We start from the raw sequence: 25,752 nt of genomic DNA, 5'->3' as shown, positions 1-25,752 counted from the left end.
ACTTCATGCTGAGCATACTGTATGATATTGAAGTAACATGACAGGGATTCGGTGCTTTGGCAGTACTTTGATGTCATACACAAAGTATTGGCAAACGTTTGGTTGGCGAAGTTTTCTTTACATGAAGTTTTAAACTAAGCATGAAAAGCGAAGTTTTCTTTACATGGTATGAAACTAAGCATAAGTGCAAGCAAACAGCAGAGTTTCCAATGATCAATAAAACAGCATGTGCTGTAAATAAATTTAACTCATCCATAACATAACAACATTAAGTAGAAAAAGAGCAATGACAAATAAGATAAAACTAACAATTTAAATGTCTGTAGCTGTCACAGATATTTTTTCACCTTTGAAAGGTTTTTGGTTTGTTTGTTTTGTTTTATACATTTTGTGTAATACTTATGTGAAAATTGTATTGATCTACATGATAAGTTTGGTAATAGTGACACCTACTGGGAAAAGGAGTAACATAAGACGTATTGGTCATGTGATTTTATTTTTTGCGTGCTCACCGGAAAAGGAAAAAGAAAAAAGATAAGAGAGAAACACGAGGTGTCGCACACAAATCGAAAGAGGTAAAATAGGAAGAGTGTTTGAGCAAAAAATTGTCTACTGATGTCTCCTGAGTCCCGATTGGAAAGCACACGGTATGTTTGTATGTATTTTGGTTATTGTTTATTTATAATTTGATGTAGGCTACTGTGTACATTGATTTCAGTTTTAATGGGATATGTTTTGAGCGATGTCATGGTAGAATCGCTTCAACAAATTTGATTGTAATTTTGGTTTATTTTTCAGTTTTTTCACGGTGTCCATTCGATTTTTGTGATATGGAATATCCTGATTCCTGAAAGGAAGACATTAAAAGATCGAAGGCATCAGTTGAAGCGTGATTTTTCTGATCTGGAAAAACATTCAGGAGCCGTTATAGTGAAAAAACGTCTGTTTACATTCCCCTGGAAGAGTGCAAGAGTTCATCGTGGAAAAGGAAAGTCTGCCAGACCTCGATGTGAAGAGCATAGTCCAGTCGACCTCGGTGGAAAACTGCAGCTATTGGGTAAAGTGAGGACGCCGCCATTCTACGCGATTTTGTCGCATTCAAACTCTATTGCGTTTCGCGTGACTGCATTCTTTGCTGTGCGGAAGGGCAATGCAAGACGATAATGCTGCAGTGACGAATGACAGCCACAAGGCGGCAACGTTGCGATGTTTTTGGACAATTCAGCTTTCAATAAGAGTTGCTACCTTTGGATTTGCAGGTCAGACTGTATCTTTTCAGCTTGAATTTTCATTTCTTGGTTGAATAACATTTATTCAAGTTAAAATAGTTAGCAAATGATTTTAACAAATGTTTGCTTTTGATACCTTTCAAGTTAAGTTGGTAGTGTGTAACTTGTTTAATAATTGACATTGTGCAATTTCCTCATGGTATTACGCTTGTTATCAGGGTTTAAAAGCTGAATAATAGTATAGTTTAAAGCAAGTTACCAACATGGATCAAGATAGATCAGAGAGCTGTGTCTTAGACCAAGTGATTCAAGGTCTTGAAGAAGAAAAGGCACAATTAGAGGGGAAATTAGAAACTGAGATTGATGCCACTGACAGAGAAAAATATGAAGAACGCTTAGCTGAAATTAATGCAGATCTGGAAGTTAATAAGACGAGATTCCAGGAATCATCATCACGAGTTGAGCAGGCAGTTAGGCGATCAGAAAGAGAAAGGCATCCAACAGAAAAAATGCTTGAGTTGAGACATGACGAATTAGCAAGAAGAGAACGGAAGTTTTTGTTCACGTACTTAAACTTCAAAGCTGAAGCTCAGTTCATCAGATCCAAGCTGAAAGAAGAGTGCTCTAAAACCGAGTTAGATGATATGATGGTGACATCAGAGAAACGTGAAGCAGAGTTAAAACAAATATATGAGAGTATTCGTGCACTGAACGTCCCATCTCAAGATATAAGGAGGAGAATGGATAGCTGCACTTCAGTTACTAGTGAAATAACTGCACTACTGAAAGGACGTTGCGCAGAAGTTGGCATAAAGGAGTTTGATGCTGAAGCTGTAAAAGAAACACTCACTCAGTTACTGCAAAGAGATGACGCCAGGTCAATTTATGGTTCAACTGTGCCGAGAGCTGAAAGAGATAGTCAGCATGGAAGTAATATGTCAATAAAAAGAGCAGAAGCAGCGGCACGCTTAGCTGCAAAACGTGCTGAGCTAAAGAGAGAACAAGAAATCTCAGCTCAAAGAAAAGAGGTACTAGCCCAACAAGAGAAGTTAAAAATGCTGGAAGAGCAAAGAGATCTTGAAGTAATGGAAGCTGAATATATTGTGTATGCAGAAGAGGAATCAAGATTGAATGCTGAAATAGGAGATGCTAAAGAAAAAAGCACTATGCCTTCAAGTCAGCTGCCACTGCACCACAATAACCCTTCTTGCGTCAAGAAAGAAACTTTAGCTCAACCTTGCTCTGAAAATGAGCTAGAGACAAAAGTAGATGAGGTCTTGTTAGTGAAAGCACTAAAACAATCCCTGGCAATGACTAAACTTCTGGCAATGGCTCCAGAGCCATTCACGTTTACGGGTGACCCACTCAAGTTCACAGAATGGCGCACCTGCTTTAAAGCTTTGATCGAAACGAACTGTACAAGCCCAGCACATAGGTTGTTCTATCTGAAAAGGTACATAAGTGGAGATGCGCTTAGTGTACTAGAGGGAACGTTTTATAGGAGTGATGAGGATGCATACACACAAGCTTGGGATGCCCTGAACAAACGTTATGGACACCCCTTTGTAGTTCAAAGAGCGTTCAGAGCAAAGCTTAATAACTTAATAACTTGGACCCAAAGAATCACTGAAATTAAGGGAGTTTAGTGACTTCCTCATCTCTTGCAAAAATGCAATACCTCATGTACATGGTTTGAAGGTTTTGGACGATTGCGAAGAAAACCAGAAATTGCTTCAGAAACTTCCTGACTGGATAACAACTCGCTGGAATAGGTATGTCACTAAAGCACTAGATGAAGAGAAGCCATACCCAAGCTTCACTGAGTTTTCAGACTTTGTGGCAGAGGAGGCACATATTGCATGTAATCCTGTTTCCTCTCTGCTTGCTTTAAAACATGCAGATGAAAGGCCTGGGAAGGAGCAGAAACGTCTCAAGGCCAGTGCTCTGGCGCAAAATGTTAAACCCATTGCAAAGAGTGCATTAGAAAGAGAGAAAGGCTCCAAACTAAGCCCTTCTGTCACTCAGGATAAGAGACAAATAGAATGTGTCTGTTGTCAGCAAAATCATTTTATATACAAATGTGAAAGGTTTGCGGCAATGCCTCTTGAGGAGAAGAAAAGGTTTGTTATCAACAACAAGATGTGCTTTGGTTGTCTCAGAGTTGGCCATGTCTCCAAAAACTGTAGAAAGCGAGCTACTTGCAACATCTGCAAGCAGAGTCACCCCTCTCCACTTCATGAAGAACGCTCTCAAGGAGGAAAGCCAGAAGTTTCATGATGAAAGGGTTTCCACTAGCTTATGCAGTGTGGAGATGGATAAAGGTAATCACACTTCGATGATAGTTCCAGTTTGGCTCTCTTGTGCAACTAAGGACAGCACAGAAATTCTAGCTTATGCATTACTGGACACGCAGAGCAGTAATACATTTATCAGTCAGGACATCTGTGACAAACTGCAAGCAAACACAGAACCTGTGAAATTAAAGCTGTCCACAATGACTGATAAGAGCTTCAATAGAGAATTGTCAGAGAGCAGTTGGACTAAGAGTGAGAGGTTATAGTCTGCAAGAGTACATCGAGTTGCCACCCGTATACACTCGAGAATACTCACCTCCATTCTCGTATTCTGGTATTGACTGTTTTGGCCCCTTCTACACAAAACAAGGTCGGAAGGAATTCAAGAGGTATGGACTGTTGTTTACGTGCTTGAGCTCCAGGGCTGTACATTTAGAAATGCTAGAAGATCTTTCCACCGATGCATTTCTGAATGCCTTAAGATGTTTCATAGTAATCAGAGGAGCCGTGCGACAGATCAGATCCGACCAAGGCACGAATTTCGTGGGGGCTAAGAATGAGCTGGAGAAAGGTTTGAAAGATCTGGACCAAGAGAGGATCTCTACATATCTTGCAAGTAAACAATGTGACTTCCTTATGAATGTTCCTGAAGCAAGCCACATGGGAAGTGTGTGGGAACGCCAGATAAGGACTGTTAGGAGTGTGATGAACGCTGTTCTGGCACAAGCTAAAGGAAGACTGGATGACACTTCATTAAGGACATTTTTGTATGAGGCAATGTCGATTGTAAATAGTCGTCCGCTTACCACTAACACAATAAATGACCCAAAGAGTGTTGAACCTTTGACGCCTAATCATCTGCTCACAATGAAGACCTCAGTGCCCCTTCCTCCTCCTGGCAAATTTGTCTGTGAAGATTTGTACGCTAGGAAAAGATGGAAGAGAGTGCAGTACTTGTCAGAACAGTTTTGGAGCAGATGGTGCAAAGAATACCTGGCCAACATAAGCCTCAGACAACAGTGGCACACGCCTAGAAGAAATGTTCACGTTGGAGATGTAGTAATTCTCAAAGAGGACAATGTTCCCAGAAATGAATGGAGGCTAGCTAGAGTCGTTGAGGCAAGTGCAGACGATGATGGGTTAGAGCAAAAGGTTAAACTGCAAATGGGACAAAGTAAGTTAGGAAAAAAGGGTGAGCGATTGACAAACATATCCATTTTGGAGCGTCCAATCCAAAAAATTGTAGTAATAGTTGAAAACAACTCTTAAACTATGAGTGAAACCACAAGGATTAGACTAATTAGTTTTGACATCTAAAATAGTAGAATTCAAATGAAGGTAAAATAATACTGTTTATGAAAGTGTTGAAAGATGAATGAAAGTTAAGTAACAGCTTATAGGAAAATTGCAGGATTTATTTTATTTGTTCAAAATATTACTGACATAAATCCTTGTAATTTTGGTGGCAGTGTAGCTGTCGCAGATATTTTTTCACCTTTGAAAGGTTTTTGGTTTGTTTGTTTTGTTTTATAAATTTTGTGTAATACTTGTGAAAATTGTATTGATCTACATCAGGGGTGCCCAATCCTGCTCCGGGCGATCGACTGTCCTGCACAGTTCGTCTCCAACCCTAATCAAACACACCTGCCTTTAATTTTCAAGTGATCCTGACGTGCTCTGAAGACCTTAATTGGTTGCTTCAGGTGTGTTTGATTAGGGCTGGAGATGAACTGTGCAGGACAGTCGATCGCCAGGAGCAGGATTGGGCACCCCTGATCTACATGATAGTTTGGTAATAGTGACACCTACTGGGAAAAGGAGTAACATAAGACGTATTGGTCATGTGATTTTATTTTTTGCATGCTCACCGGAAAAGGAAAAGAAAAAAGATAAGAGAGAAACACGAGGTGTCGCACACAAATCGAAAGGGGTAAAATAGAAAGTGTTTGAGCAAAAAAATTGTCTACTGATGTCTCCTGAGTCCCGATTGGAAAGCACACGGTAAGTTTGTATATATGTTTTGAGCGATGTCATGGTAGAATTGCTTCAACAAATTTGATTGTAATTTTGGTTTATTTTTCAGTTTTTTCACGGTGTCCATTCGATTTTTGTGATATGGAATATCTTGATTCCTGAAAGGAAGACATTAAAAGATCGAAGGCATCAGTTGAAGCGTGATTTTTCTGATCTGGAAAAACATTCAGGAGCCGTTATAATGTCTTTTAGAAATCTGTCTACTCAAGTAGGCCTACAGTATAGTTCACTTAACCACCAGTCACAACCAATTAAAACCGAAAAAAAAAAAAAACGAAATCTAAAAAGTTAAATCTGATGGTGTTAGTTGTGTTTTAACATAATCGTAATTTTTCACAATCTTTTGACCTGATTCACTGAACTCATAGGTTTAACTTTATTAATTAAAGCAGCACTGTCCTGGTACAGCATAATATTTTTAGCCATTTCAATGAGATCCAAATAATCAAATTAATAAAAAACTTCCAATTAATTTTTTACGTAGGAGTTAAATTTTTTATGTTAAAAATTGGAGTAGGCTTTACTTAAAAAAAAAAAAGAAGCTAGGAAACAATTTTCACTCAGAAAATACTAGTAAATTTAAACAAAATTATCAGCAGCTTTAACTTTATTACTTTTTAAATTCTTATTCACTCTTTGTTTTAGCGATGTTTATAAATATACTATATTTTTGCATTTTGTTGACAAACTGTCCTACACTGAAAAGAAACCAATGTAATCTTCCTGATTTAATCACGTAAAACACTATAACCGTCTCGTATTTTTTTAATGCAAAACAAAGTTATATAACGCATTAATGGGGGATTCAGTTTGCCTAATAGCTGCTCAAGAAAGATGCTCCCCAAATGACAAAACAATATATTCCTTTTTTTTATTTATCTTTTTTTATATCCTTATGCAAATAAAAATAATTGTCAACGACAAAAAAAAACCAAATACAAGAAAAAGCAGTTACATAAGAAATGATTAATAGGTTGCACAATTCAATAAAGTGAAAATCAATCTGTGTAAGCCTTGTATCAGACAAGGCATAGTTCATCAAACAATGTCCAAAGTTGAAGCAGTCCTTAGAAGTAGTAGATGAATAATCCAACCTTCTGCGATGAATTTACTCCAAAAGACAACAGTTCTCATACATCAGACTCTTCCAAATCAGGAGCAGTCATGAGTAAGCCAAACTCTCAAGCCTACATTCCTCTGGACTTCAAATCCACATTCAAAGTGCATCATGGAGGGTTAAAGTCACTGATAAAGAGTCCTTCTAAAATACATACAAGATAAACTGTATCAAACTTCTTAGCAATAAACATCAACAATATCATCATCATCATCAAGGAATACTTTTTAAATAACAGGAAAGAAAACAAATCCTTACTTTAAGTTGAGCTTGAAATGTAACATTTCCCAACCAGGACATAGCACATATGCAGTTAAGCCATGCTTTCTACTGTTGCTTTTCTACTCTCTTCCTCTACAAACCCACCTTTACTTAAGAGAACATTCAGGCACAATAGCACACCTAGTGGTGTGGAAGAAAGACTACAGTAAAAGACTTGTCTGTTACATATCCCCCCCTTCATTGGAAGGCTTGATACATCCATAAAAAGGTTTACAATTTTGAACATGATAGGAAGCAACAGAGTCAGGATTATCAAGAAATTAAATGGCATAATTAACTGGGCCTAGGCATTTATGAACTTTAGCAGGGCCTTTCCATCTAGGAGACAGTTTTGCCATGATCGCATCCTCAGCTTTTGACAGGGGGTGAGTACGAACCCAGACAACATCACCTTCTTGGAAGACGATTTGTTTTCTTCTCAAGTCATAGTAATGTTTCTGTTTTGCCTGAGCTCTCTTCACATTCTCCTTGACTAACTGGATCATGCCTTCCTGTCTCTCCACAATGTCATAAGCAGGATTATCTGGAGAGGGCGGTCTGGGTAAGGCTCTCTCCAGAGGACCTCTCAACTTACGACCCAGAGCAATTTCGGCAGGCGTGTAGCCAGTGCTTTCTTGCCAGGCTGTGTTGATGGCATACCTGAATTCAGACAACAATTTATCCCATTGACGATGGTTGTTTCCCACATACGAGGCGATCATAGTCTTCAAAGTCCTGTTGATCCGTTCGATGAGGTTAGTTTGAGGATGGTATGCCGTTGTTAATTTCTGTATAACTCCCCATTGTTTGCAGACAAGACTTAACAAGTGTGATGTAAACTGCGCTCCTCGATCAGATACCAAATAGACAGGAGTTCCCCACCTTGTAAAAATCTCCTCAACTAAAATACGGGCAATTTGTGGTGCTTTGGCCATCCTTAATGGAAAAAGCTCCACCCACTTTGAACAGTAATCAACTACAACTAAAAGATGCTCATTTTGTTTAGAGCGCTTCGGGAAAGGGCCCATCAAATCCACACCCAGCATATACCCAGGTTCCACCACTGGTGTTGATTGCAAGTAACCTGACAGCTTTGAAAAAGATGGTTTATACTTTTGACAAGCTTCACATTCCTTACAGTATTTCCATACATCAGCTCTCAAGCTTGGCCAGTAAGCAATTTTTGTCAGTCGTAGTAATGTTTTAAGCCGACCCATGTGTCCACTTAAGGGATTGTCATGGGCATACTTGAGAAACTCCCCTCGCAGACAAGCAGGTATGACCAGTTGGAGCTTTGGTCCTTTCTGACCATCTGGGACACTACGAAAAAGGAAACCATTCTCAAGGACATAATACACTCTGGAAAGGCAAGGATTGCGTTGACAGACACCCTTGTTGCATAACTTCATAACTGTGCGGTAGCAATGTCAGACCAGTCTATCGGTAAATTAGATGGAGTTACAGAAGAACTGGTAGATTTGACCATGGCTAACAGATGAGGTGGAGTAGACGCTAGGCTACGTGACAAAGTATCCGGTACTACGTTGCACTGTCCCTTTCTATATCTGACGTTGAACTCGAATTCTTGTAGACGAATAGTCCATCGTGTCAACCTTGATGAAGGTTTGGGATGTTGGAAAACCCAAGTCAATGCAGCATGGTCTGTAATCACCTCAAATGGTCTGCCTTCCAAATAGGGTCTCCATTTCTCAATGGCCCATACCACAGCCAAACATTCCTTTTCTGACACAGAATATGAGTGCTCCGCTCCACGAAGAAGTCTGGACGCGTAAGCAATTACGTGTTCCTCTCCATTTGTCTCCTGTGTCAAAACAGCCCCAAGGCCGATGTCACTTGCGTCAGTTTGCACCTTAAAAGACTTATTAAAATCAGGAGGAGTTAACACTGGAGCTTTAGTTAAGTCATTTTTGATCCTTTCAAAAGCATCTTGACATTCCTTAGTCCATGTCCAAGTGGATTGTTTCTTCTTTAGGGCATGAAGAGGAGCAGTTTTCTCTGAAAAACTTGGTATGAATCTATGATACCAACCTGCCAAACCCAAAAATCGTTGTACATCCTTGAGGGATTGTGGTACTGGAAAATCACAGATGGCTGCTACCTTGGCAGGATCAGTCTTGACACCTTCCCCAGATACAACATGACCCAGGAAACTGATAGATCTCTGTACAAGGTTGCATTTCTTGAGGTTCAAAGTCAGGCCAGCTTGATGTAAACAACTGAAAACTTGACTCAAATGCTGTAAATGCTCCTGCTCATTTTTGGAATATACCACAATATCATCGATGTAAACGAAGCAACATTTTCCTTTAATGTCTTTAAGCACATACTCCATTAATCTTTGGAATGAGGCAGCAGCATTTTTGAGACCAAAAGGTAGACGTAAGAATTCAAATTGTCCAGCAGAAGTAACAAATGCAGTTTTAGGTATGCTCTCTGGTTCCATCTCAACTTGCCAGTAACCACTCTTTAGGTCTAAGGTACTGAAAATCGAGGCTCCATGCAATGACTCCAGTATCTCCTGAATTTGTGGCATGGGATAGCCATCTAAGTGTGTCTTTGCATTAAGCCCACGGTAATCCACACATAATCGTGAACCTCCATCTTTTTTGGGGACAACAACCACTGGAGAAACCCATGTTGACACAGAGGGACGAATGATGTTTTTATCTAGTAGTTCTTGAATCTCTTTGCAAATGAACTGCTGCTTCTCTAGTGACACTCTGTAGGCTCTCTTTCTGACCGGTACCTCATCAGTGGTAATTATACAATGACTTACAATCTTTGAATGTCCAATTTCATGGGTGCACACAGACGGCCAATCATCCATCAAATTCTCCAACTGAGTTTTTAATTGAGCTGTGGTCTCAGTGTTCATGGTCAACTGTTGAATGGATTGTAAAAGTTCTTCAGATATTTTTGGAGTAGGTAAAGCAAGATAGAACTGCACAGAAGGTGGAGTGACTGATTCTGAAAATAGAAGGGGAAATGTTTCAACAGAATCCTCATCATCATTAGATGGTAAGCTGTACTGTGCATTCTTGAAATTCAAGACAATTCCAGATGAAAGTAAGAAATCCATACCAAGAATAATCGGGACAGTTAAATCAGCATCTTTCATCACGTACAATGTCAGCTTGAGCTGTTTACCCTGCAGAACACATTCACACTCAGACATTCCGATGGCAGTCTGCATTTGTCCATTTGCCAGCATGAAAGTTTGACCTTTACTCGACTTCCACTGTTCTCGATGATGCAACTGCTTCCAACATGACTCTTGAATTAACGATAGTGTACTTCCTGTATCTACTATAGCTTGGAAGAATCTGTTACGAAGCAATATAGGTAAGGTAATCATTTTGAGCTGTGGTTGGACCGGTTGTTGAACACAATGCACTACACGGGTGTTAGCATGTGAGGGTTTGAGACATGAATCCTTATTAGACTGGACTTTCTTCTTTTGAGACTCTGTGTTAACGTTACTCCAGTACTTCTTAGCTTCTCCAAAGTCCCTTTCAATTTGGGTGCCAATTCTCACCAACTCGGCAACATTTTGTACTGAACCTCGTAACAAGCTAGCCAATCGTGGGTTACAATTTCTCAAGATAGCTTGTAGGATTTCTCGCTCTGGCATATCCTGTTTCCATCTCAGACATAGGGCTCTGTAATGAAAAGCAAAGTCTCGTAGACTTTCTTGTGCCCCCTGTTTCCTTTCTATCAGGCGTCTAGCTGTTTCGTCTTTATAATCTTCACTCAAGAAGGAACATAAGAAAACATCTTTAAACTGCTGCCATGTGTGAACGTTTCTCTTTTCAGCAAGCCACCAGTCCTTTGCAGTGTCCTTCAAAACTGAGGTGAGAGAAGCTAACATTTCATAATCAGATAGAGGTCGAATGGCAAGGTATTCTTCGCATTGTTCTATAAATGCAACTGGATCACTTTGGTCACTGCTACCAAAACTTGGAAACTCTACTTTTACTGGAGGTTGAGAATGAATAGCTGTGTTATTTCCAATGGTTGAAAGAGGAGTATGGCTTTGTTGTAGTTGATAGGTTTGATTTTGGACTTTATGCATTGGTGGATGAACATATGGGCTTGGAGATGATTGTATGGGAGTAGACATAGGAGGAACAAGGGATTTTATTTTGTTGTCAAGTTGTATATCTCGTCTCTTTAAACAGTCCACCATTGACTTCCCCAAATTTCTGATGCTAAATTCAAGTCTTTGTTGAATCCTTTCACACTCTCTTTCAATGCGGTAAGTCAACTTTTCTTCCACTTTCCGACATTTATTTTCTATTTCAGACTAGGAAAAACTGTCACTCACTTTTTTAACATCCTCAATCGCACCTTATAATTCAGCCTCAATTATCACCCCGCAAGAACAATTACAGTGCTTTACAACTATAGAACAAAAAGAGTTAAATAAACTTATCACTTCATCTAAAACAACAACATGTTTATTAGATCCTATACCAACTAAACTACTGAAGGAAGTGTTACCTGTAGTGGAAGAGCCTCTCCTCAATATTATTAACTCGTCTTTATCTTTAGGTCATGTTCCAAGAACATTTAAACTGGCAGTGATAAAACCTCTCATTAAGAAACCACAATTAGACCCGCATAATCTAGCAAATTATAGACCCATTTCAAATCTACCTTTTATGTCTAAATTACTAGAAAAAGTTGTGTCCACTCAACTGGGCTCTTTCTTGCAAGAAAATGATATCTATGAAAAGTTTCAGTCAGGATTCAGGCCGCATCATAGCACTGAAACTGCGCTCGTTAAAATCACAAATGATTTACTCTTAGCTTCTGACCAAGGCTGCATCTCAATACTAGTTTTACTTGATCTAAGTGCTGCGTTCGATACTATAGATCATACAATACTCTTAGATCGACTACAAAATTATACTGGTGTTCAGGGACAAGCATTAAGCTGGTTTAGATCATACTTATCAGACCGCTACCATTTTGTCTATTTAAATGGAGAAAAATCGATTATAATTCCAGTAAACTATGGAGTGCCGCAGGGATCTGTGTTGGGCCCTCTGTTATTCTCAATATATATGCTGCCACTTGGAAATATTATAAGGAAACATGGAATTAGTTTCCATTGTTATGCTGATGACACTCAAATATATATTTCATCACGGCCGGATGAAAACGCTAAATTATCCAAATTGACAGAGTGTGTTAAAGATATAAAAGATTGGATGACGCGTAATTTTCTTTTATTAAATCCAGACAAGACAGAGGTAATACTTATCGGTTCAAAAAACCGCCCACAGAACCTCTCACAATACAACTTTGACATCGTAGGATGTCCTGTTACTTTATCCTCTACAGTAAAAGACCTGGGTGTTATACTCGATTGTAACCTGTCTTTTGAAAATCATATTTCGTATGTTACAAAAACAGCCTTTTTCCACCTTAGAAACATTGCTAAGCTACGTAATATGCTATCAGTTTCTGATGCAGAAAAGTTAGTTCATGCATTCATGACCTCGAGACTAGATTACTGTAATGCTTTATTAGCCGGTTGTCCTGCATCCTCAATAAACAAGCTACAGTTAGTCCAAAATGCAGCCGCTAGAGTTCTTACTAGATCAAGAAAATATGATCATATAACACCGATTTTATCATCACTACATTGGCTACCTATAAAGTTCCGTATTAATTATAAGGTATTGCTACTGACTTATAAAGCCCTAAACGGCTTAGCTCCAGTCTATTTAACGGATCTTCTATCGCCCTATAATCCATCGCGCTCTTTAAGATCAATAAATTCAAGGCTTTTGGTCATACCTAGGATATCCAGATCAACCAAAGGAGGGAGAGCATTTTCACATTTGGCTCCAAAACTCTGGAATAGCCTTCCTGATACTGTTCGTTGCTCGGACTCGCTCTCCCAGTTTAAAACTAGATTAAAGACGCATCTTTTCAGCCAGGCATTCATATAATATTGTTAATCTCACAGTTTCAAACTACAATCCGGCCTCTAGTTCATAAATGCCAGAGGAGAACTGGCCCCCGACTGAGCCTGGGTTCTCCCAAGGTTTTTTTTTTCTCCATTAGGTCACCTGATGGAGTTTTTTCGGTTCCTTGCCACTGTTGCCTTTGGCTTGCTCAGTTGGGGATATTTTGGGGATATTTAATTTTATTCTATCAATCAATAAATTCCACTAGAAACAAACTTTGTTGTATTATTTTATTTTAATACTGTGAAGCTGCTTTGATACAATCTGTATTGTGAAAAGCGCTATACAAATATACTTGATTTGATTTGATTTGATTTGATCTTCCAATCGTGTCTCGAGGGTTGTAACTTGTTCCATCAATTGCCTCACTCGTTCTACACTGGAAGCATCTGGTTCGAGCTCGGGTCTTTCTTCCATTTCAGGTGGTGGTGGTGGAAAAGGATCACCATCATCAGCATCCTCAACTGCTGCATTTTCCTCTTCAGAATCAATGTATAATTCACTAAATGTATTAATGAGTTCTCTGATCGGCTCTCTTAAAGGCTTCACTGTTAAAGTCCTCACTGGGATCATACTCATCCCCTGAATCAGTGTGTTGGCTTGCCATATCCTCACCTACCTAAGCAGACAATAAAGGCAAAACATGTTCCCCGTACGGGCCACCAAACTATAACCGTCTCGTATTTTTTTAATGCAAAACAAAGTTATATAACGCATTAATGGGGGATTCAGTTTGCCTAATAGCTGCTCAAGAAAGAAAGATGCTCCCCAAATGACAAAACAATATATTCCTTTTTTTTATTTATCTTTTTTTATATCCTTATGCAAATAAAAATAATTGTCAACGACAAAAAAAAACCAAATACAAGAAAAAGCAGTTACACAAGAAATGATTAATAGGTTGCACAATTCAATAAAGTGAAAATCAATCTGTGTAAGCCTTGTATCAGACAAGGCATAGTTCATCAAACAATGTCCAAAGTTGAAGCAGTCCTTAGAAGTAGTAGATGAATAATCCAACCTTCTGCGATGAATTTACTCCAAAAGACAACAGTTCTCATACATCAGACTCTTCCAAATCAGGAGCAGTCATGAGTAAGCCAAACTCTCAAGCCTACATTCCTCTGGACTTCAAATCCACATTCAAAGTGCATCATGGAGGGTTAAAGTCACTGATAAAGAGTCCTTCTAAAATACATACAAGATAAACTGTATCAAACTTCTTAGCAATAAACATCAACAATATCATCATCAAGGAATACTTTTTAAATAACAGGAAAGAAAACAAATCCTTACTTTAAGTTGAGCTTGAAATGTAACATTTCCCAACCAGGACATAGCACAAATGCAGTTAAGCCATGCTTTCTACTGTTGCTTTTCTACTCTCTTCCTCTACAAACCCACCTTTACTTAAGAGAACATTCAGGCACAATAGCACACCTAGTGGTGTGGAAGAAAGACTACAGTAAAAGACTTGTCTGTTACAACACAAGTCTAAACACAAGCACTCTTCTGAATGATGGTAACCACAAACCTCCAAGAGTTTGTAAACCAATTGTTTGTAAAACATATTTAATGCTAACTTTACTTAAAAATGCAAAAAAATTTTTTTACAGTGTATAAATAAAACGACATGAAGGAAGTTAATTCCAAAATGTAATTAATTGCAGTCTTTGTTTTAGCTGCTTGTTTTAGCTGCTACCAATTGACACAGAGTCAAGAAATTACAAACCACCCACCCCCCAGGTCTGCCAATTCTTTGCCATCCCCCAATGCTAATCGATCTCCTCTCAGGGAATCAAAAGAAAACCGTTTTTTCCAGTTTTCACCAGCGTGTGGGGTTTTAATTCCTACCCTTGCAGTTCCTTTGTTTAAATGCTATTTAAGCAAATCTACTATACATACGCTTTAAGTTATTTCAAATTAATGTTTATAACTTATAAAAATAAGTTGATATCGCGTAACTTAATTTGACATATGTTGATATAACCAACTGACATTATTATTATGGATGAGTTAAATTTATTTACAGCACATGCTGTTTTATTGATCATTGGAAACTCTGCTGTTTGCTTGCACTTATGCTTAGTACCATGGGCGTCAGTTTGGTTTGAAATGTGCTGGGGACAGAGACGCATTCGGAAGTGCATTTTCAGAAGTGCTGGGTACAATGACGCATTCATTTTTTTTCTCTCTTTCGTGCAGGTTATGTTTTGAAAGACGATGTCCTGTAGCTCAGGCACGGCCCCACTTTTCAACAGGCCCACCCAAAACTAAAAAAAAAAAAAACCTTTTACTATATTCTAATTTTGTCAATAATTATAAAAAAATCGCCAATAAGCTCATAATTTGTGCTAAAATAGTGTTTAGTTTTTAAAAACCATTTTAAAAAGCTGGTTATATTTTGATGTTTCTGCACAAGTTCAGCAGACAGTGAGGTTCGGGTTTGTTCCGATCAGAGCTCGTGAGTGGAGAGTGGATATTCATTTCTGAATATTCTGCTCCGCTCGCTCATTCCGCAGGGTCGCTCGCTCAACCCAGATGTCCTGTTGCCTGGTTCGAAAATATGTGGAATAAGGGCTGCTTCCGACTAAAAATTTTTTTTAGATGAATTGCCGAATGTCGCGGGAGAAAACACGCGTTTTTAAAGGCCACATCTGTACATATATATATATATATATATATATATAAGAGGAATAAAAAAATAATCTTTTGGAAATTGAACTTAATGCCTTAATTAAAAAAATTAGGAAAAATCCAACCTTTAAGGACACCAATTTTCTTTGTGAATGAATAATGTATCGTAAATAAATAAATGTTCTTCCTTAAAATACAGGGTGCATAAGTCTGGACACCCGCATGTTAAATTCCCATAGAGGCAGGCAGATTTTTATTTTTAAAGGCCAGTTACTTCGTGGATCCAGGATACTATGCATCCTGATAAAGTTCCCTTGGCCTTTGGAATTAAAATAGCCCCACATCATCACATAGCCTTCACCATACCTAGAGATTGGCATGGTTTTATTTCAGTTAGCCTAATAGCTGGTTTGATTTGCATTGAGAGATGATTTTATGGAAAGTACTCCATGCCAGAAAATTGGTGTCCTTAAAGGTTGGATTTTTCCTAATTTTTTTAATTAAGGCATTAAGTTCAATTTTCAAAAGATATATAAGATATATATATATATGTATATATACACACATACACACATATATATATGTATATACTGTATATATGTATATGTATATATACATATATACAGGGCGCTGATGGTCTATATATAGATGTGTGTGTATATGAGAGTATATATGTATATATATATATATATACACATACATACATACACGTTGATGGTCTTGATACTTTAAACATGCTACTGGTAGTCAGCTTTACTGGAGTCTGACTGTTGATCCAGTCAGAAACTGCACCTCGGGTGGTCACACTGACAATCACTGACAGGTTCGAGTCAATGTCTCGAAGGTAGTTGCAAATGTCATGTCTTCCTGCAGGATTTGGTGTGAATGTTTTCTAGCCAGCATGTTGAGGTCTCTGGGGGCCAAACCATGCTCTGTTGCAGGGATTGTCTGAAGGGACCCCCTTCTCTCTGTCGTTGCTGGGGCTCTCGGCACTGTCTGATGTTGTGTGTTTTTTTTTTAGAGAGCTCTGGTTCTCTCCTTTGTTTCTCTGTATAAGGCAGAGGGAATTTGCTCTGGTGGAGTGGTGTGCTGGAGTTTTTTTTTTTTTTTTTTTTTTGCAGTATGTAAGAGTGTGTCAATTCTAATTGGGCAATGTCAAAGTTGTTTTTAGTGTTGTCCAGCTGCTGGGTCAGAGCTCTGATTCCATCTCTAAATGTTCATAGGTTGGCTTTTGGCTCTAGAGTCTCTTTCTTTTGGTTCCATTTAGGCTGTTTTCAACAGTGACTTTAGCCCTATTCGCACGGGATTAGTATTACCTAGGGACCTCCGGTAATTTGTAATAATCGCAGAGGTCGTCTGTGATTTTTATCCCGTGCGAATCTGCCATGTCTGTAAAAATGTCTGTAAAAATTCCCCCGAAAATCACCTACCGTATTTTGGCCAACACATGGGTCCTCTGATAATACCAGTCCCGTGCGAATCCCAATGTCTGTGATTTGGGCTGTTTTTCTGTGAGCCTATCGTTTTCTAAAGAACGTAATAACCATTATGGGCCGTTTAACAGTCCATTTTACGTCTGTATTAAAACTATATTAACAATAAAATCTCTCGATATGATCTACTCCAATCCGATTATAGTTTTTCTCCAATAAAAACTATGAAGTGCTGCAAAAGAGAAAACAAACTACAGTAAAGACGTGATCAGGAAGCTCAACTCGGACCGTTGTCATCATGGAAACGTCAAATTAAGTATTTTGGCGCAACATGGAAGCTCTTTTGGAAAGTTTGGACGCTTTTTGTGGTAGTGTAACTTAGTAGTCTGTATCGTGGAGAATTTCTTTGTCTCACACGGCCTCTAAAGACGTCCATCCTGTAAGTAGGCTATCTCAAGAAATCAAAGTGTGAAAGAGTAAAAATGATATAAAATGAAATAAACCAAATAAAATGAATAGAAAAACAAGCCTATCGCGACGTTTCGGTATTCATAATACCTTCTTCAGGCAGGCTTGTTGTAAATATAGACAAAGAATAAAAGAAAAAGAAGATATATTATATACTTATACAATACTATGATATTCTATAATATATATGATATATTTCTCTAATAAATTGGTTTTAAATAAGTTCTTGTGTATGGCTATATGGCTGACTGATGTCTACAGCTAGTGTGGCAGGGTGCTAAAGTTTGATTAAGATTGTTGACAGGCCATAAGCAGTAGTCAGCTAACGACTGGAGCTGTACATGCTGTTAAACTACTCAAAACACTGATGGTTCTCACAGGTTTGGTCAATATGAGATTGATAATTTTTTTTTTTTTTTTTTTTTTTTAAATAAAATAAAATAAGAATAAAATATCTAAACAAAAAAAAAATCAGAAGGAAATAAAGGAAACAATAGTGTTTTCCCTATTTAGTTTATTCTAAGCGATATGATTAAGCAAAGTAATGTAATATGCAATATGATCATAAAGTACTGTAATATGATAATAAACCAATGGAGAATGTCTGCTAAGTAGTTCACTTTAAAATGAAAATTACCCCATGATTAACTCACCCTCAAGCCATCCTAAGTGTATATGACTTTCTTCTTTCAGACAAAAACAATTGGAGTTATATTAAAAAAATATCCTGGCTCTTCCAAGCTTGATGGCTCCTGGGGGTTAATAAAAGCCTTCTGAAGCAAAGCGATGAGTTTGTGTAAGAAAAATATTCATATTTAAAACTTTATAAGGTAAAATAACAGCTACCGGTCAAATGAACATACGGATTCGACTTAAGTCTAAGCACAACTAATGCAAGTAATGCGACGTACTGCTGATATTTACGCTACGCCATGAAGCACTATACTACTTCTGACGTCATAAGTTGCGCTTTAGGCACAAGTAGACTGCGTATGGCCATTTGGCCAGAAGCTAGAATTTTACTTTGTAACATGTTAAATTTTAATATTTTTCTTACACAAACTCATCGTTTTGAGTTTTAGAGCTCAAACATGAATTGGAGCTCAGGTCAGGAAGCAGACAGACTGGCTAAACCGACCATGTGCCAGCCATCTCATGTCACCAAGGTCAGATAAATCCCATCACATAGAGACTCTTTCACCTAGATATCATCATATAGAGACTGTCTGTTCCCTGAATTAGGACATACAAAAAACTTCCAAACCCATCTAAGGGTAAAAATTTAATTGATGTTCAACAAATAAAAAACAGATATAATACAAATGAGCAAATTATAAAGCCTGGGTTGCACTTATTGTTAATGATATGATTACAGACTATAACCTAGATGTGCTGTGTTTGACAGAAACCCGGCTAAAACCAAACGATTACATGACTTTAAATGAGTCCATACCGAAAATTTACTGTTATAAACATGAACCTCATCTGAAAGGCAAAGGGGGAGGTGTTGCTGTAATTTATAGTAATATTTTCAGAATTACTAAGAAGTCTAGTTTCAGATATAATTATTTTGAAGTGTTGGTGCTTAATGTAACAATATATAGTGTAAATGATAAATCACATTCGAGATTTGTGCTGGCTACTGTATACAGGCCACCAGGGCACCATACAGACTTTGTCAAAGAATTTGCTGACTTTCTATCAGAGTTAGTACTGGCTGCAGATAAAGTCCTAATTGTTGGTGATTTTAATATACATGTATAACGAAAAAGATGCATTGGGATTGGCATTTAAAGACATTCTTAACTCTATTGGAGTTAGACAACACGTGTCAGGACCCATTCATTGTCGTAATCATACTCTACTCTAGATCTAATATTATCACACAGAATCAATGTTGATGCCGTTAAAATTCTGCAGCAAAGCGATGACATGTCAGATCATTATCTAGTCTCGTGTAAACTTCATTTAGCCAAGGCTGCAAAGCTGACTCCGTGTTACAAATATGTTAGACATACCACTTCTGCCACTAAAGATTGCTTTATTAATAATCTTCCTGATCAGTTTCATCATCTCAGCATCCCAGATAGCTTAGAAGAACCTGATATTGTGACATAAACTTTTAACTCTCTCTTTTCCAGCACTTTAGACACAGTTGCTCTGTTGCGCTAAAAGAAGATTAAAGAAAATAGTCCAACGCCGTGGTACAATGAGCACACTCAGGCCCTTAAGAGAGCAGCCAGAAAAATGGAGCGAAACTGGAAGAAAACAAAACTAGAGGTATTTCGCATTTCATAGTAAGAGAGCTCGATTGCATACAGAGAGGCCTTAAAACTGCTATATCTGCTTAATTTTCAACCCTATTAGAAGAAAATAAACAAAACCCTAGGTTTTTATTTGAAACAGTGGCTAAACTAACGAAAAATAAAGCTTTAAGCCCAGAAGTTTCCAAGCAGCCCAGCAGTAATGACTTTATGAACTTCTTCACTTATTAGATTGATAATATCACAATTATAACTATACAACCGTCTACTACAGTATCGCATCAAGGAGTGCATTGTAGTCTCCCTAAGGAAAAATTCGATTCATTCATTACTATAGGAGAGGAATAATTTTCTAAACTCGTTAAATCATCTAAATCGACAAAATATATGTTAGACCCTATAGCGACTAAGCTACTGAAAGAGATGCTTCCAGAGGTCATAGATCCTGTTCTTAATATCATTAATTCATCTTTGTCATTAGGATACGTACCAAAAACTTTTAAGCTGGCTATGATTAAACCGCTTGTTAAAAAACCACAACTTGATCCTACAGAATTAGTCAATTACAGGCCAATCTCAAATCTACCTTTTCTGTCAAAGATACTAGAAAAGGCTGTATCTTCACAACTATGTTCCTTTTGAGAAAGAAATGATATCTGCAAGGATTTTCAATCAGGATTTAGACCGTACCATAGTACTGAGACAGCTCTCATTAGAGTCACAAATGATTTGCTCTTATCATCCGATCGTGGTTGTATCTCTCTATTAGTGTTACTCAATCTTAGTGCTGCATTTAACACTATCGACCAGAACATTCTTTTAAATAGACTCGAAAATTATGTTGGCATTAGTGAACGCATACCTTCACTCTAGGGGTCAAACAACTAAACATCAAGTCAGGAATCTTGGTGTGACACTAGAGTCAGACCTTAGTTTCAGTAGTCATGTCAAAGCAATAACTAAATCAGCATACTATCATCTGAAAATTATTGCAAGAATTAGATGCTTTGTTTCCAGACAAGACTTAGAGAAACTTGTTCATGCTTTCATCACCAGCAGGGTGGATTATTGTAATGGACTCCTCACTGGCCTTCCCAAAAAGACCATAAGACAGTTGCAGCTGCCGCCAGGATTCTGAGCAGAACCAGAAAATATGAACATATCACACCAGTCCTCAGGTCTTTACACTGGCTCCCAGTTAAATTTAGGATTGATTTTAAAGTATTATTACTGGTATATAAATCATTCAATGGCCTAGGACCTCAATATATTGCAGATATGCTCACTGAATATAAACCCAACAGATCACTCAGATCATTAGGATCATATCAGCTAGAAATACCAAGGGTTCACTCGCATGGCGAGTCCGCTTTTAGCTATTATGCCAGCCGCAGCTGGAACCAGCTTCCAGAGGAGATCAGACGTGCTCCTACAGTAGTCACTTTCAAATCCAGACTCAAAACACATCTGTTTAGCTGTGCATTTACTGAATGAGCACTGTGCCACTGTTCGTCAGACTGTTTGTACTGTATTTTATTTTATTTTTCTGAACTGTTTTAATTATTCTTATTTCTTTTTATTATTTTAATTTCTTCTATGTAAAGCACTTTGAATTGCCATTGTGTATGAAATGTGCTATATAAATAAACTTGCCTTGCCTTGCCTAGTGGAATTGCATTAGCATGGTTTAAATCATACTTATCTGACCGTTATCAGTTTGTAGCAGTAAATGAAGAGATGTCTTATCAATCACAAATACAGTATGGTGTACCACAAGGCTCAGTACTAAGACCGTTGCTGTTCACTCTGTACATGCTACCCTTGGGAGATATCATTAGGAAGCATGGCATTAGTTTTCTCTGTTATGCTGATGATACGCAGCTCTCTATTTCTTCACACCCTGACGAAACTTACCAATTCACAAAATTAACGGAATGCATAGCTGATATAAAAACTGGATGACTAGCAACTTCCTACTACTTAATTCTGAAAAAACAGAGATTCTAATTACTGGACAAAAAAACTGCCTCAAGTAATAATCTAGAATACTGTCTAACACTTGATGGTTGCTCTGTCAAATCTTTGTCGTCGGTTAGGAACCTAGGTGTGCTCTTTGATACCAATCTTTCATTTGAAAGTCACTTCAAGTGAAAGTCAGTGTCTAGCATCTGTAAAAGCACATTTTTTCATCTTAAAAATTTATCTAAATTACGTCATATGCTCTCAATGAAAAATGCAGAACAAGTAGTTCATGCATTCATGACATCAAGGCTAGATCATTGTAATGCTATTATGGGTGGTTGCACTGTACGTTTAATAAACAAACTACAGCTGGTCCAAAACGCAGCAGCTAGAGTTCTTACCAGAACCAGAAAGTATGACCATATTAGCGTGGTTCTGTCAACACTGCATTGGCTCCCTATTAAACATTGTATACATTTTAAAATATTGACGCAAGCATGGTGACTTTTATTTTGACGGCGCAACGGACCTTTATTTTGGCGGTGCTGAGAACGCCAGAGCAAACAATGCTTGCATTCTCTGTGTTCATTAGTTAGCGATCTGTCTAACAGTACTGTTTAATATGTTATTAGATAGAACTGTTATAGAAAGTAGACAGTATATGAAAAAAAGGTTATTAGCCTATGCCGTGTGGTTGATGTCCAGTGTTGCTAGCTGGGCAGATAAACATAATCATGTTTGGCTTGGTCCCCTCAAAGTTGCGTTGGATTTTCTCTTCAGCATAAAGATTTAGAGACCCATCTATCACTGTTTTCCATGTTTGTATAGTTAGTTTCTGGAGTAAATATATAGGCTATAATCTGTGTGTTTACATTATAGCTGTTTTAAAAATGGCGGGTGCTGGTGTTCCGCGTGCGTTCGGTCAATCAGCGTACACTAACGTCACGGGTAGTTCCTATAGTGCTGGTTTAGACCCTACTCTGAAGTAGGACCTAAATTAGCTCCTCCAAATGGAGTTCCTAGAACTAAAATCGTTCCTAGTTCCTGCGGTGCGAACACGCCGACATCCGGGTACTGTAGCCAATAGTTCTAGGAACTGTGAAAAGGTTCCTCCGGTCGGAAAGCGCCTAATACCTAGAATATCAAAATCGACTGCTGGCGGTAGATCCTTTTCCTATTTAGCACCAAAACTTTGGAACAATCTTCCTAACATTGTCCGGGAAGCAGACACACTCTGTCAGTTCAAATCTAGACTAAAAACACATCTCTTTGGCCTAGCATACAATAACACATTATAGACTTCTATAATTCAATGTTAGGCTGCATAGTTTAGGTCAGCAGGAACCAGGAACACTCCCCATAAATCCTGATGTACTTGTTACATCATAAGTAGTGATCGACCGATATATCGGTCGGCCGATATTTGCGTTTTTTACGTGTATCGGCATCGGCCGATACACGCTGCTGCGTTCGCCGATAGTTTTTTCCCGGCATTATTTACAGACAGGCGTCCACAGGCAGCTCTGTATTGCTGGAGACGCTGCACTGCCCCTCCCCCACTAGCAGAGTGCTGGAATCTGCTCTTCAAGACAATGATAAGTTTTAAACTTCCAAAGCATCTTTTAACTGTTTGACTTAGCTGAAATATTGCCATACACTTTGAAAGTGGAAACACGTAGCTCTATATGTACTTGCAACTATAGCTAAGCAAGTTTGTGGGTCCAAATGGAAAACGCGAATGCCTCTTTAAAACTGCTTGCCATTGTATTTAGGGAGCTGCAAATATCTAAGTTGTAGGCTATTCGTATGCATACGGTAGCTGTTACGAACACTGGTCATAGGATTAAGTAATGCCGACGTTGTTCCGTGGTATTTGTGGGAGTTTTATTCAGCGACCACCTGGCAGAGGTTTGGACGCGTGTGGTGTGTGTGTCTCTCCAGTGTTTCCCACACATAGACTAATTCGTGGCAGTGTGCCACAGAATCAACACCGGCCGCCACATAATGCGTTTTTTGCGGTCGCCAAAGCGAATTTTTATCCCGCCAAAGCCTTATTTGATCGCTGAGTGATGTAGATGACTGACAACTGCGCTTGTGACAGGTCACAAGTTGCTGAAAGAACGAGCAGAGAGAGAGCGCGCCCACTCTCACCATCTTCAAACTGTCTTGCTCTCCCTCCCTCGCGCATATTAATCAAAATCAATTGAGAATTGACATGATGGTAAAAGGTCGGAAGAGCGAAGTTTCATGTGGCGGATTGGGACATTTTTTTCCTGAATTACCGCTGGATGTGAATTGTGCTAAAAAAAACGTTTCCTTATCTTCTCTGAAAAGCAGTTGTCAGTCATCTACATGTGGTTTGTGTCAGCTGAATGTGCGGAACCACATTCAGCTGACACAAACCACACTTTCAATAAACCCAAAAACCTATCCAGTGATGAAATGTTTTCTGTGTTGACACAAATCTTGTGCAATGTCCTAAACTGCCAGGATAATCACACAAACACGTACACGTCCGCTAATGAAACCTTTGATTCACGCACTAGTGACTCCTTTGAACCGATTCTATTTAATGTATGGCAACACATTATAACAACTGATCTATCCAACACTGTACTCACCAGACGTCTGAATCGGTGTATAACAAATCGGTAACACTTTATAATAAAGTTCAATTTATTAAACTCTAGTTAACTTCATTAGTTAACATTAACTATTAATAAACTGCACTTCTACAGCATTTGTTAATCTTTGATAATGTTAATTTCACCATTTATAGTAGCCTTATTGAAATCAAAAGTTGTATTTGTTAACATTAGTTAGCCTAATGCACTGTGAATAACATGAACAAATGAACAGCTGAATGAACAGCTGTATTTTTATTAACAAAGATTAATAAATAATACAGTAACAAATGTACCTTTTGCTCATTTTTAATTCATAATTAATAATTAATAATTATTTTCAGTATTTTCAGCACTGAACTCTTTTTTTACTTGTTCTACCTCACCTGTTTTTACTATTTGTTAAATATAGTTTTTTTTAAGTTCAATAAATGATCCTTTTTTAAATTGAGACTTGTAACATTTGTTATCATCATGATCATTGTGTCATTTTTATGATGTAAATTGAGGGAGAAAAAGCAGTATCGGCTCCAAATATCGGCTCAAGAAAATCGGCAGCCCGTAATCGGTCATCGGCTAAGGCTGATGAAAAAAAACGGTATCGGCATCGGCACTAAAAAATCCATATCGGTCGATCCCTAATCATAAGAAGGATGGCGTCTACGCTAATATTAGTCTCTCTGTTTATCTGAGGTTTACTGCAGTCCACCGGATCCAGGCTGTATCCAGATCTGATGAAGGACCTGCGCCTGGACACGATGACAACGCAGTCCTGAAGTGTCAACCAGTCCCTCCCCTGTTTACTGAAGTCAGCCAGATCCCGGCCGGATCCAGATCAGATGGTGGACCTGCACCTGGACCCATCCATAACGCATCCCTGAAGTCCCAGCCTCATCAGCCCTGTGAAGGCCTCATTGACACGACAGCCATCGGCACTGATCCTCAACAAACTCGTCTCCATACCGGCGTGATGACTCCGACTTCCAACCAGATGGAACTGGATAAATATTCTGAATGTTCTGATCCAATCTGACTTCTGACCTGTAATGTTGCCTGGATCATAATCATACACTGTTCGCTCGTTGGCCAGAGGAGAACTGGCCCCCGACTGAGCCTGGGTTCTCCCAAGGTTTTTTCTCCATTCTGTCACCTGATGGAGTTTTGGTTCCTTGCCACTGTTGCCTTGGCTTTTGGCTTGCTTAGTTGGGGACATTTAATATTCAACAATATTATTGATCTGCCTTACTTAAGGTGGACGATGACAGAATTTTCTTCTAGAAACAAACTTTGTTGTATTATTTTCATGTTATCACTGTGAAACTGCTTTGATGCAATCTGTATTGTAAAAAGCGCTATATAAATAAAGGTGACTTGACTTGAATTTGCTTTAGAAGGCCTTTATTAACCCAGCAATGCAGGGTCCACAACGC

General features: G+C 38.4%; 2 protein-coding genes across 12 annotated transcripts in view; one reads left to right on the top strand and one right to left on the bottom strand.

Moving 5' to 3' along the window:
* acot7 (acyl-CoA thioesterase 7) overlaps positions 1-25,752 on the bottom strand; it is a 159,519-nt gene that overhangs the window by 52,446 nt on the left and 81,321 nt on the right. The gene's annotated exons all lie outside the window — the stretch shown is intronic.
* Positions 391-4,813, top strand: LOC311098231 (uncharacterized protein). 2 transcript variants are annotated; one of them, XM_084138316.1, is made up of 2 exons: positions 391-1,137; positions 1,186-4,813. In XM_084138316.1, exon 2 carries the CDS (start codon positions 1,493-1,495, stop codon positions 2,873-2,875), a length of 1,383 nt encoding a protein of 460 aa, XP_083994442.1. In that variant the 5' UTR covers positions 391-1,137; positions 1,186-1,492; the 3' UTR covers positions 2,876-4,813. The 2 variants fall into 2 exon arrangements, with proteins under 2 accessions (XP_083994442.1, XP_083994443.1); XM_084138317.1 differs by having other exon boundaries at positions 561-647; positions 799-4,813.

The sequence above is a fragment of the Abramis brama genome (genome assembly GCF_963993115.1).
Source record: "Abramis brama genome assembly, chromosome: 16".
Taxonomy (NCBI): Eukaryota; Metazoa; Chordata; class Actinopteri; order Cypriniformes; family Leuciscidae; genus Abramis; species Abramis brama.
The sequence above is the reverse complement of the archived record's forward strand: the minus strand, read 5'-3'. Positions and strand labels throughout refer to the sequence as shown.

Excerpts from the sequence above, each read along its gene's own strand:
- LOC311098231 (XM_084138316.1), top strand. The coding sequence starts at position 1,493 with ATGGATCAAGATAGATCAGAGAGCTGTGTCTTAGACCAAGTGATTCAA.